Source organism: Stomoxys calcitrans, chromosome 2 (assembly GCF_963082655.1).
Source record: "Stomoxys calcitrans chromosome 2, idStoCalc2.1, whole genome shotgun sequence".
Taxonomy (NCBI): domain Eukaryota; kingdom Metazoa; phylum Arthropoda; class Insecta; order Diptera; family Muscidae; genus Stomoxys; species Stomoxys calcitrans.
The window spans coordinates 23,859,494-23,872,275 of NC_081553.1; the positions used below are offsets into that span (position 1 = coordinate 23,859,494).

Genomic DNA, 12,782 nt, shown 5'->3' on the forward strand with positions numbered 1-12,782 from the left:
TGTGTGTGTATAAATGTGTGTGTTTAAACAAAACTTTTAACCTAGAGTGCTGGTGGTAAAATTCAAATAGTGGCAGAAAGAGTAGATATTAATTACAAAAAAACTTTTTTTTATATAAAGTATGAGAAGTCGATTATTATTTCATATAATAACTTTTATTTCGAACAAGAAAAACTGCACAAAGTAGTTAGAGTGAGAGTGAGAGTGGTAGGGGGTAGGTGTGTATGTGTGTGTGAAAGAGAGAAAGATAGAGCATAGCAATGCTATTGAGAACAAATGGCCAAACATAGTTGAGATAGCAAGTAAAGATAGACAGATAGACAGACAGACAGACATAGAAGGCAATAGTTATATTTAAATGAAAATTTTTAAACTGAGAGTAAATATTACCAAGAACTTTGTCTACATTTTTAATACTCTTAACGAGTTTGTGAAAAACAGAAGTTAGCAAGGAAGTCAATGTTTCTGCTATATGAGCAAGTACACACAATAGGATTTGTATAAGTTAGAGTATAGCATTATAGTGTGACAAAGAAAATAGTCTTCATAGAATAGTCAGAAGATTAGGATATTAAATTTTTAAGGATTTTTCACTACAAACAAGTTGAAAATGAAAGATAAAATTTAAAAGGGAAAGTTTTTCTTAACTTTTCATAAGCCTAATAAAAAGTTTGCGCTTTTTTTTCTTGACAAGGTTTTCCAAGTTTTAAGAAAGATCATAGTTAATTAGCTTATGTTGCCTTTCAAGAGTAAAAACAATAATTTTCTTCATCTACTTGTAACAATTTTACAAACTATCTTATTAATCAAGCGGGTTTATTGGAACATTCCGAAAGTTTAACATGATTTGATGGAGCAGTACCACAACAAAGTGGGTTATACCTGGAATCTTTCAGTCTATAAGGATTAGTTCTTAGAAAGATTGCCCAAGTGGTGTGTGCAATTTAGTATCTTAGACAAGAAAATCTGCGATAGAAAGAAAATTTAACGCATTTTTAAAGAAATTTATTCAGAAATTTCTTAGCTTTACTGGAAATTGGGCTGACAATTTGAAGGTTACCAGGTCCGTCTCAAAGTAGTGTTGCATTGTGGCACGTTGTTTGGAATGGGCTATTAAAAGTAAGTCCCTTAGCATTAATCTAAGATTTTGAGTAAGTCATACAGTCACCCATTGATAACTGAGAAGCATGCCCCTGTTCCTTAATGGAATTTTCAGGGGGGAAATTTGTATTAGAAACGTCCAACGAACTGCAAAAACAAAATAATAATAACTAAAAGGTCGTTTACGCTCACTGGCAGAATCTCAAAATACTTAATTTCAATAATTCTCAGTTGAATTTTTTATTTCAAATTTCAACGAAATCGGATAATAAATAAAGTATTTATGAGCTTCAGACCCTTAATAGGCATATCGGTCTATATGACTGTTATATCTAAATACAGTCCGATCTGAACCATATTTGGGTCGGATAGCGGGCGGCCTTGAACTACTTACTTTTTCAAATTTCAGAAAAATCGGATAAAAAATTAAGTTTTTATTTGCTTCAGACCCTTTATCGGCAGATCGGTATATATGGCAGCTGTACCTAAATATAGTCCATATTTAAGTCAGATATTAGGAGGCTTAAGATAACCATCTCTTTCAAATTTCAGCGAAATCGGGTAATAAATAAAGCTTTTATTGGCTTCAGACCCTTTATCGGCAGATCGGTATATATGGCAGCTATATATAAATATGGTCCGATATGGACCAAATTTAGATCAGATGTCGGGAGACCTAAAACTACTCACTTTTTAAAATTTCAGCGAAATCGGTTAAAAACAAAAGCTTTTATGGGCTTTAGACCCTTTATCTGGAGATCGGTCTATATGGCAGCTGTACCTAAATATAGTCCGATTTGATACATATTTAGGTCAGATATGAGGAGGCTTAAGATAGCCTTCTGTTTCAAATTTCAGCAAAATCGGGTAATAAATAAAGCTTTTATGGGCTTCAGACCCTTAACCGAGAGATCGGTATATATGGCAGCTATATCTAAATATAGTCCGATCTGAACCATATTTGGGTCCTATGTTGGGAGGCCTAAAACTACTCAATGTTTAAAATTTCAATGAAATCGGTTAAAAAATAAAGCTTTTATGGGCTTCAGATCCTTTATCGGCAGATCGGTATATATGGCAGCTATATATAAATATGGTCCGATATGGACCATATTTGGATCAGATGTCGGGAGACCTAAAACTACTCACTGTTTCAAATTTCAGCGAAATCGGTTAAAAACAAAAGCTTTTATGGGCTTTAGACCCTTTATCTGGAGATCGGTCTATATGGCAGCTATACCTAAATATAGTCCGATTTGATACATATTTAGATCAGATATCAGGAGGCTTAAGATAATTCTCTGTTTCAAATTTTAGCAAAATCGGGTAATAGATAAAGCTTTTATGGGCTTCAGACCCTTAATAGAGGGATCGGTCTATATGGCAGCTATATCTAAATATAGTCCGATCTGAACCATATTTAGGTCCTACGTTGGGAGGACTAAAACTACTCAATGTTTCAAATTTCAAGGAAATCGGTTAAAAAATAAAGCTTTTATGGGCTTTAGACCATTTATCTGGAGATCGGTCTATGTGGCAGCTATACCTAAATATAGTCCGATTTGATACATATTTAAGTCAGATATTAGGAGGCTTAAGATAACCATCTCTTTAAAATTTCAGCGAAATCGGGTTATAAATAAAGCTTTTATGGGATTCAGACCCTTTATCGGCAGATCGGTATATATGGCAGCTATATATAAATATGGTCCGATATGGACCATTTTTGGATCAGATGTCGGGAGACCTAAAACTACTCACTGTTTCAAATTTCAGCGAAATCGGTTAAAAACAAAAGCTTTTATGGGCTTTAGACTCTTTATCTGGAGATCGGCCTATATGGCAGATGTACCTTAATATAGTCCAATTTCATCCATATTTAAGTCAGATATTAGGAGGCTTAAGGTAACCCTCTCTTTCAAATTTCAGCGAAATCGGGTAATAAATAAAGCTTTTATAGGCTTCAGACCCCTTATCGGCAGATCGGTATATATGGCAACTATATATAAATATAGTCCGATATGGACCATATTTGGGTCCTATGTTGGGATGCGTAAAACTACTCAATGTTTCAAATTTCAGCAAAATCGGTTAAAAAATAAAACTTTTATGGGCTTCAGACCCTTTATCGGCAGATCGGTATATATGGCAGCTATATATAAATATGGTCCGATATGGGCCGTTCAAGAACTTAACCAGCGTGCATTAAAAAGACGTATCTGTGTTCAATTTCACATCAATATCTCAATTTTTGAAGGCTCTAGAGTGATTACAACAGACGGACGGACAGACACAGGGACATGGTTAAATCATCTTAGAATTTTTCGACGATCCGAAATATATATAGTTTGTAGGGTCGGAAATTGATATTTCGATGTGTTGCAAACGGAATGACTAAATGAATATACCCCCTATCCTACGGTAAATGCAAATTTTGCCCATTAGTCCACTAAGGAACAGAGGCAAACTTCTCACATATCAATGAGTGCAGTTCGATTCAAGTTTAAGTTCAATGATAAGGGGCCTCATTTATATAGCTGAGTCTGATCGGCGTGCCGCAGTGCGACACCTCTTTGGAGAGAAATTGTACATGGCATAGTACCTCATAAATGTTGCCAGCTTTAGGGGGGAAAAACCAGAGCTGAAAATTTTTTTCTGATGGTCTCGCCAGGATTCTAACCCAGACGTTCAGCGTCATAGGCGGACATGCTAACCTCTGCGCTACGGTGGCCTACCCCTATCCTACGGTGGTGGGTATAAAAATGGTTAAAAATCTCTCCTATTTGCAAAGTTTTTCTGTGTCTTCTAACCTTCAACGATCTTTTTATATTGACCTTAGGAAAATTTCTTCAACGATTAACATACATTGATACAGATAAGTCCACATACCTTTTTGCAAACGGTATCTTCGTTAAATGAGTATTACGTAATTGGGATATTATTTTACCTAATAAATTTAAACAAATTGCAATACTGGTAACTATGGTGAACAATTTAAACAACAGTTGATATTTGGCAGAAATTTTTTTTTCCAACAAAAATTTCGTATTGCAGAACTTCTTTTTTGAGAAGGGTATATGTAGACTTTCCTGTGCCACTGTATAAGTATATGCCCATTTCTGATCATTTTATTTGATCTGATTGGACTTCTATCCTCTTGAAATCTATTTTAAGCCATATGCTCAGAAGTTTTCCTTGAGTATCCACAAGGAAATGCCTACTCAATCTATTCGCCCTACTCACATAAATTTACATAACCAAAAATTCCCTATAATCAATGTAAAATCATTCACATAATAAATAAGTGATAGAGATATATAATCGAATTGAATCTTTCTACAGTCTTTTGTCCACACAAAACGATAATATATTACCGGCAGTATATGTTTACCACGAAAATGTAACAGCATTTTAATTTGACTATTGTTAAATTTCCAAAAATAAATGCATTTTTCATATGCCCTTTTTCAATATATGACGATGTAAACATATTGATGTCACGCCGTGAAGCATAATAGCAGGGCAGATTGATTCATACATATTCTGTTCACACCAAACAAAAACATCTGCTTTGAAGGCACCCAAGAAACACATATTTCTGGTTAGTATGATAAATGCAAGAATTTGTAGAAAAAGTCTGGTAAAATAAGCAAGAAATCAATTATTTCAGATTTACCAAAGAGACTTTATGTAAACTGGCAGTATCTTGTAAAGCTTGGCATTGGAGTGTTTGTTAGTATGTTAGTGATGCAATTGTAATCACTTTCTTGTAAGTGGTAACCTATCTATTGGATGATGCCTTGTCATCTCTCCAGTTTATATATGACAAGGATTTGCTGCGATATATTCTACTGGTCGGATGATTATGTTTGGCTTCAGTTTGTTTTCTGTAGCATTCACAGGCGACTTCAACTCGAACATGATCATCGAACTCGTTTTGGCGAATAGTATGTTGGCATTGGGATTATATGCTGCGAATGATACTAGTCCCACTCACTTCTCCTCGACTAATAACATATTTCTGGATTTATTCTAAGTTAATAATCTCTCCAATATGGAGCTTTACGATCAGGTTTCGTCACCGTGCTTCTCCAAACATGAACTCATATTTCTCACATCTAGGTATGATACTGCGTCTTCTGAGTAGATAAATCGGGATTATAACAAGCTACAATAGATTACAGAGTTTTGGAGGATAATCTTCGTTAGATCGACTGAAATGCAATTTAAAATTTAACTTCCGTTGATCTTCAATCGCAGTTCATTCATCAAAACGTTCATCAAACTGTCAATAGAGATAGAGACGCCGGAGTTGTATAATGAATTACGCTGCGCTCGTAACCGAGTAAGCTCTTATGTTAACCTGGCTAAGACTGATTATTACTCCACCCGATTTGATTCTGCATTAGACTCTAAAAGTAAGTTGAAGTGATTCATGAGATTGGTGCTGGAAAACCAAAGGTTTGTTCCTCGTTTCAGGTTGATGTGAATGATCTCAACAAATCTTTCACAAACACTGCAACCATTCCGTTAGATCTCTCTTAATATAGCGCTTCTGAAGCAACTGCTGGAAATGTATACGTCGAAGGATCCTAGTTAAGTTTCGCTGGGTTACCAACGATAAAGTCTTCCATGATTTTAGTAGGATCGAATCTAATGACATTGGTGCTGACGGCATTGATCTCAGATTCATTCGTATTCTCCTTTCCTATCTTTTATTTTATTTGACATTTTTATATTAACTCTTAGTAGTTATCCCACTCATTGGAAGCATGCTAAAGTTTTTCCAGTTCTGAAATCAAATATGGAATATCGTCTAATCGCGCCTGCCCACTGAATTATGGGAATGGTCGCAGTATCCTAACTGTGCAAAGGTAGCATAATCGTTAGTCTTTTAATTGAAGGCTGGTATGAATGGTTGGACGAGATATTAACTGTTTTATATTTTACCATTTATATCCGAAGTCTTTGAGAAGCTGGTACATGCACAAATTTGGGAATACCTTCAAAGCAATTCATTGTTGTCTAATGTACAATCAGTATTCTGAACTGACGACAGTTGCATCCGGGTGTTATTGGGGATGTTCGAGTCAATAAGGTGAGATATCGATGAGAACAAAGCATGTTTTTATGTCCTTTCATACTGTCGATCACTGCAATCTTGGCATTAAACTTCACCGTTTCTTTAATTTTTTTCTTACACGCCGATGAACCTTTTAATGAATTACTTGTCTAACCGAACACAATCAACAGTTTATTCCGGAGGTACTATATCCATATGGAGTCCACCGTAGCTCAGAGGTTGGCATGCCCGCCTATGACGTTGAACGCCAGGGTTCGAATCCTGGTTTTCCCCTCCGAATGCCGGCAACATTTGTGAGGTACTATGCCATGTAAAACTTCGCTCCAAAGACGTCTCGCACTATGGCACGCCGTTCGGACTCGGCTATCATTGAACTTAAACTTGAATCGGACTGCACTCATTGATATGTAAGAATTTTGCCACTGTTCCTTAGCGGAATGTTTATGGGCAAAATTTTCAATACACAATATATTTTATTTAGGAGGAGAAGATAAGAAAAAAGTTTCAACGATGATTTTCCCAACTAGCGACCTTTCTGAAGTACTATGCCATGCATAGAAGCTATGTTAAAACTTCCCGCCAAAGTTAAAACTTCTCGCACGCCTTTCATACACTACTATAAAAAGGAGTTCCCTTATCATTGAGCTTAAACTTGAATCGGAAGCACTCATTGATATGCTTCTGTCCGATAGTGGAATGTCCATGGACAAATTTGTATTTATATTCATACTGTATAACTTGACAATATAAGGTGCTAGCATTTCAGTATTTTTTGCCCGTTAGGGCGAAGATCAAAGAAATTGTAAAAGAAAAGCATATGGGTACGCTGTATGAAAAAATATTTGGAATCCATATATCGCGGAATCAGGCCATGGTTTTGGCCAACGATAGATTTGGATGGAGAGAGCTTGTTGATGCCCTATGTTCACACTGATTAGTTTACTATTGGTCATAATTGCCCAAAAAGTAATTGCGGATTTTTTAAAAGAAAGTAAATGCATTTTTAATAAAAACTTTAATCTTTTTTTTTACACTTTTTTTCTAAAGCAAGCTAAAAGTAACAGCTGATAACTGACAGAAGAAAGAATGCAATTACAGAGTCACAAGCTGTGAAAAAATTTGTCAACGCCGACTATATGAAAAATCCGCAATTACTTTTTGGTCAACCCAATATTTAAAATACTGCAATTGTAAAGGAAGAAGGAAGGTCGAAGATCATTTAATTTTATGGTTTTCTTTATTTCTATTTCGAGACGAGCTCAATGATAAGAGATTTTTTTGCTCATGTTTTTCTAAGAATGAATATCAAAGATCATTTAATTTTACAATTTCCTTTATTTCTCTTTCGAGACGAGCTCAATGATCGGAGATTTTTTTTGCTAATGTTTTCCTAAGATTGAATATCAAAGATCATTTAATTATATAATTTCCTTTATTTCTCTTTCGAGATGAGCTCAATGATCGGAGGGTTTTCTGCTAAAGTTTTTCTAAGAATGAATATCAAAGATCATTTAATTTTATCATTTCTTTTATTTCTCTTTCGAGACGAGGATCGCAGATTTTTTTTGCTAATGTTTTTCTAAGAATGAATATCAAAGATAATTTTATAATTTCCTTTATTTCTCTTTCGAGATGAGCTCAATGATCAGAGATTTTTTCTGCTAATGGTTTTCTAAGATTGAATATCAAAACTTTGCAATAACATCCAGCTTTAACAGATCCCAATCTTTCGCTTCGGATCTGTAAATGACCAACTGACTTAAAAACTTTTTTTTACCAATTTTATGGAAAAAATTTTTTGCACACACCATTAACTCCAACATGTTGAAGAAGAACTGATTGTAATCTAATGAAATTCGTTTATAGTTGCTAGCAATCAATTCCTTTGAACTTTTAATAATAAATCTATTAAAATGTAAATTTAATTAAAATCAATCATACCACATGAGGTACCAAACTGGAGACGTTGTATTACTTAAAACATAAACTAATAAAGCTTTCCTACAATACTAGATACTTCGAAATGTTCCAATAAGACCCAGCTTATTATCTTTAATCTAAAGCCTACTTATTTTTCCCTTCAGATCTAAATAACCTACGGGCTGACTATTTTCTTCTTCTTTTCTTTTTGGTTTTATAATGAAGTATAAAATATGGCTATGAAACTCTTACCATTATAATCGTTTTGCAGCCGAAGTTGTTGTAGAAAAGGTTATAGATGTTGATGTTGTTTAGCAAATTTCTATATAGAGACAGGATTTGTTAACTGCTTCAAACAATTGAAGTTTGATGTTATGAAGTTGGGTCTGTATAAGATGTTGTTTATTTAACGATCACTGCTAAGTTTTTAACGTTTTATATGTTGAAGTTTTTTTTTTTTGTTTTCTTTACTTTTTAATCTCAAGTTTGAACTTTTGTATTAACTTTTGGCTTGATTTCTTCTTTTTTTTTTTTTTTTTTGATATATAACTTCAAGTTGTAAGGAGTGGTTTATTGATTTTTATTCTCCTTGGATGATTTTACTTTTTGCAATGTTGTTGAATTTGATGCTTTAAAGTTGGTGGTATTTGGTGAAGGAAAAGGCCAGGGCAGGATTGACAAGGATTGTATTGTGTCAAAGGAATAAATGTTTGTTTGTCTTGCCTTTGCTGTAGGTGAATGACAATGAGATTAACTAAATTCTAAGAGCAAATTTAGTATAAGTGATTGATATGGTTTATGTTGTAGTAGTTGTTGTTGTTGCAAAGATGATGCTGTTGTTGTAATTGTTGTTTGACAAATAGTTGCTTTTATTTACTGTAAGTTATTTGATTGCGTTTTGATTATTCAATTTAATAGTTTACTTTTTGATTTTAGTTTTTTTTTCTAGTTTTTTTTTGCTTTTCTTATCTGCTTGCGGCGAATTCAAGTTTTTATTTTTGTAATCTCTTAGACAAAATCTACAATAAAAAGGTAAATGTATTGAAACACTATGTATGATTGAGATTTTATTCTTTTAGATATACAGACATAGAGAGAGAGAGAGATAGAGAGTTTGATTTTTGTTTAATACTTTTGCTTGTTGGATTGTCAAAAGTTATACTTGTGCAATATATTGTATAGAGTTTTAAAGTAGGAAATGGGCCTACCAGATTAAAAGATTAAGATTTTTCTTTGCTAATAAATACACAGTATTTTCTAAATATGTTTATGTTGATATATATATATATATGGCTAATATGTAAGATTTTGTTATTTTCAAAAAGTTTTAAGAGTAAAAAAATTTGAAGTGTGTATATAGTTAAGAGGTTAGATTTTGTATATACGAATGTTTTCCTTATAGAGAGGGATTGTCAAAGATTTTAGTTTAAATATTAAGATGGTATATGTATATGTATGTAAGTATTTAGAAAAAGTAATCACGATTTTAGATATTAGTTCACTAAAATGTAGAAATAGATTGTCCAGAGTAAGGGGATACTGTTTAAGATTAGTGGTGGTTGTTTTAGAAGAGCTGGTGTTGTAGGTTTCAAATGGTTTAACTACAGACACACTGATTGTTTGATTGATTGCAGAAAATGTAGAAATTACTTGTTATTATATTATAATATATTTATATATTGTATATATATGTATATTCACGCTAATTTTGTATTGATTGTCAAAACGCGTACTCTTGAGTCAGTTTGTCGGGGTGCCCAAAAACCGTGAACCCTGCTTGACTGCTATTGCCTTAATATTTGTTTTTTTTTTGAATTATAATTCTATTCTAAATAACGATTCTCGCTAATTTTCTAAATAATTTCTGCTACGTTTATTGCACTATATACGTGTATGATTGTGGGAGTAGTTTTGTGGCTTCTAAGAGTCCATGAAATTATCTCACAAAAGTCTTTAGGCTAACTATATATGGCTAAAAAATCCTGTTTCTAGTTTCTTCCGATAAGTTTTTGCAAGTTTTTAAAAGTGTATACTACAACGTTATGTATAGAGTTTGATTTTTTTCTATTTGGTTAAAAATTTTACATCAATTGACTTGGGTTTATATTTAATTCTTGTTTGGTGATTGCTAAAAATTGCCTGTTATCATTTATAGGGTGGCGTTTTCAAAACTGCTTACGCAATGCTTCGCACAGTTTGAGGATTGCAAGACAACAGTGAGATGAGGGTTTGAAACAAACGCTCTTAACAACCTGCTAATAATTGCCTTTGGTTTATTTCTCTAAAAATGTTTGAAGTGGGGCGATTTTTGTCTATGTTATGATTGATTAAAATTTCTTTGTGTTTTGTATTTTCTAACAACAACCTTGGTATGATTAATCCTTTGTTTCTTGTAATGTCAAAAAAACTGGGGGATATATTGCACTGGTTTTTACTTTCTTTCTTTTCAAAAACTAAACTCTCTATTATTGTTTTAGGGTTATCTTCTTGACTTACAGATAACTCACAATACTGGTGACTCAAAACAAATTTCTCAAATTTTTGTTTTTTTTTTTTTTCTTGGCCAAGCAACAATTTGTTAGTAAAGTTTAATGTTTATGTTTTCGTTTAATGTCGTTTTGAGTTTCTTTATATTTCTAGGATTTGCTGGTTTTGGAAATCTTTATGAAAGGATTTGGAGTGGAGCGAATAGGATATGGCGTGGATCAGAAGCAAATACCACTTGAAATTGTTGTTTGAATTAGAATTTCTTTGTTTTTGAAGAATTGCTCTATAATTTGAAAGGACATATGTAAAGATAAGTTGATTATAAATAGAAAAATTTGCTTGGTTATATATGAAAATGAAAAACAAAGAACAAAAAAAAAAACAAACTAAATCACTACCAACAGAAAACAAATTTTAATCAAATAAAAAGTCCTACAATAAAATCAAAGCCTTTTTGAGCAGTAAACAAGAAATAAAGATCCCAGATCGGTTTATATGGCAGCTATATCAGGTTCTATACCGATTTACGCCATACTTAGCACAGTTTTTGGAAGTCATAACAAAACACCTCATGAGAACTCCAAATCGGATGAGAATTGCGCCCTCTAGAGGCTCAAGAAGTCAAGACCCAAGATCGGTTTATATGGCAGCTATATCAAAACATGAACTGACTTGGCCCATTTACAATACCAACCGACCTACACTAATAAAAAGTATATGTGCAAAATTTCAAGGGGCTAGCTTTACTCCTTCGAAAGTTAGCGTGCTTTCGACAGAGAGACGAACGTACATGGCTAAACGACTTGAAATGACATGACGACGGGTCTCAGACGCATATTTCAAGGTGTTGCAAACAGAATGACGAAATTAGTATACCCCCATCCTATGGTAGAGGGTATAAAAACCAGTAAGCCAATGAAAATTTAGTCATAAACTTCCTCTAGAGGCCTTTAGATGAAGTTTATGCAAAATTTGCGCTCTCTAGAGGCTCAAGAGAACAAACTCGGAGTTTGGTTTATATGACAGCTACGTGCAAAATTTCAGCCAAATCGGAAAGAAATTGCGACCTCTACACGCTCAAGAAGTCAAGATCCGAGATCCGAGATCATTTTACATGACAGCTACAAAAAAGCAATACGCCCTCTAGAGGCTGAAGAAGTCAAAATCCTAGATCGGTTTATGGAGCAGCTATATTAGGTTATTTACCGATTTGACCAATGCTTGGCTCGGTTATTGAAAGTCGATCGGGGGTCATTATACAAGGCAGCTATATCAGGTTATAAACCGATTTGGACCATGTCTGCAAAAAAAAATCATGCAAAATTTCGGCCAAATTGCGCCCTCTAAAGGCTCAAGAAGTCAAACTCGCAGTTTGGTTTATATGGCAGTTGTATCAGGTTATAAACGAATTCAAACTATACCTGGCACAGTTTTTAAAAGCCATAACAAAACGCCACGGGCAGAATTTCAGCCAAATCGGAAAGAAAGTGCGACCTCTAGACGCTCAAGAAGTCAAGATCCGAGATCATTTTATATGGCAGCTATAAAAAAGCATTGCGCCCTCTAGAGGCTCAAGAAGTCAAAATTCGAGATCGGTTTATGGATTAGGTATATAAGGTTATTTACCGATTTGACCAATGCTTGGCGCGGTTATTAAAAGTCGAAGTAAAATACCTCATGCAAAATTTCAGTGAAATCGGGTCGGAGACTGATTTGTCATTTATATCAAAATATGTACTGATGTGACCCATTTTACAACCCCAACCGACCTACACAGGTTATGGAAAGATTCAACCCGTACTTGGCATGCATATTGGAGGTCATAGTAGAAGTCATTGTGCACAATTCAGAAAAATTTTAAAACAATGGCGCCCTCTAGCGGCTCAAGAAGTATAATCGCCAGACCATACTTGGCATGAATATTGGGGGTCATTATAAAAGTCATTATGCAACATTTCAGCCGAATCCTATAAAAATAGCGCACATTAGAGACTTAAGAAGTCGAATCGATTTGTAGTTTTATATGGGAGCTATATCAAATTATGAACCCTTTCAGACCATACTCGCCATATATGAAGAAGGCAATATTTCAGTCAAATCAAATAAGATACTATGCGTCCTCAAGAGGAATGAAAATGTAAAGTCGGAAATATTTTAGAAAAACTGTAAGAATAAGGCGCCCTCTAGTGGC

The 12,782-nt window shown here is 34.0% G+C and overlaps 1 protein-coding gene and 1 long non-coding RNA gene across 10 annotated transcripts in view; both read right to left on the reverse strand.

The window, feature by feature from the left end:
* The window catches only part of LOC106084154 (polypyrimidine tract-binding protein 2), a 530,939-nt gene that overhangs the window by 269,447 nt on the left and 248,710 nt on the right, over positions 1 to 12,782 (reverse strand). The window contains exon 1 of one of the 9 annotated variants that reach the window (XM_013247659.2): positions 8,357 to 8,505. The exons of the other annotated variants lie outside the window; for them this stretch is intronic. Within the exon in view, the coding sequence (XP_013103113.2) occupies positions 8,357 to 8,359 (3 nt within the window). The 5' untranslated portion in view covers positions 8,360 to 8,505. Of the gene's footprint in view, positions 1 to 8,356; positions 8,506 to 12,782 lie in introns of those variants that run through there. 9 annotated transcript variants of the gene reach the window in all.
* LOC106084155 (uncharacterized) overlaps positions 9,777 to 12,782 on the reverse strand; it is a 20,558-nt gene continuing 17,552 nt past the window's right edge. The window contains exon 4 of the long non-coding RNA XR_001220757.2: positions 9,777 to 10,874. This is a non-coding gene — a long non-coding RNA (uncharacterized LOC106084155). The remainder of the gene's footprint in view (positions 10,875 to 12,782) is intronic.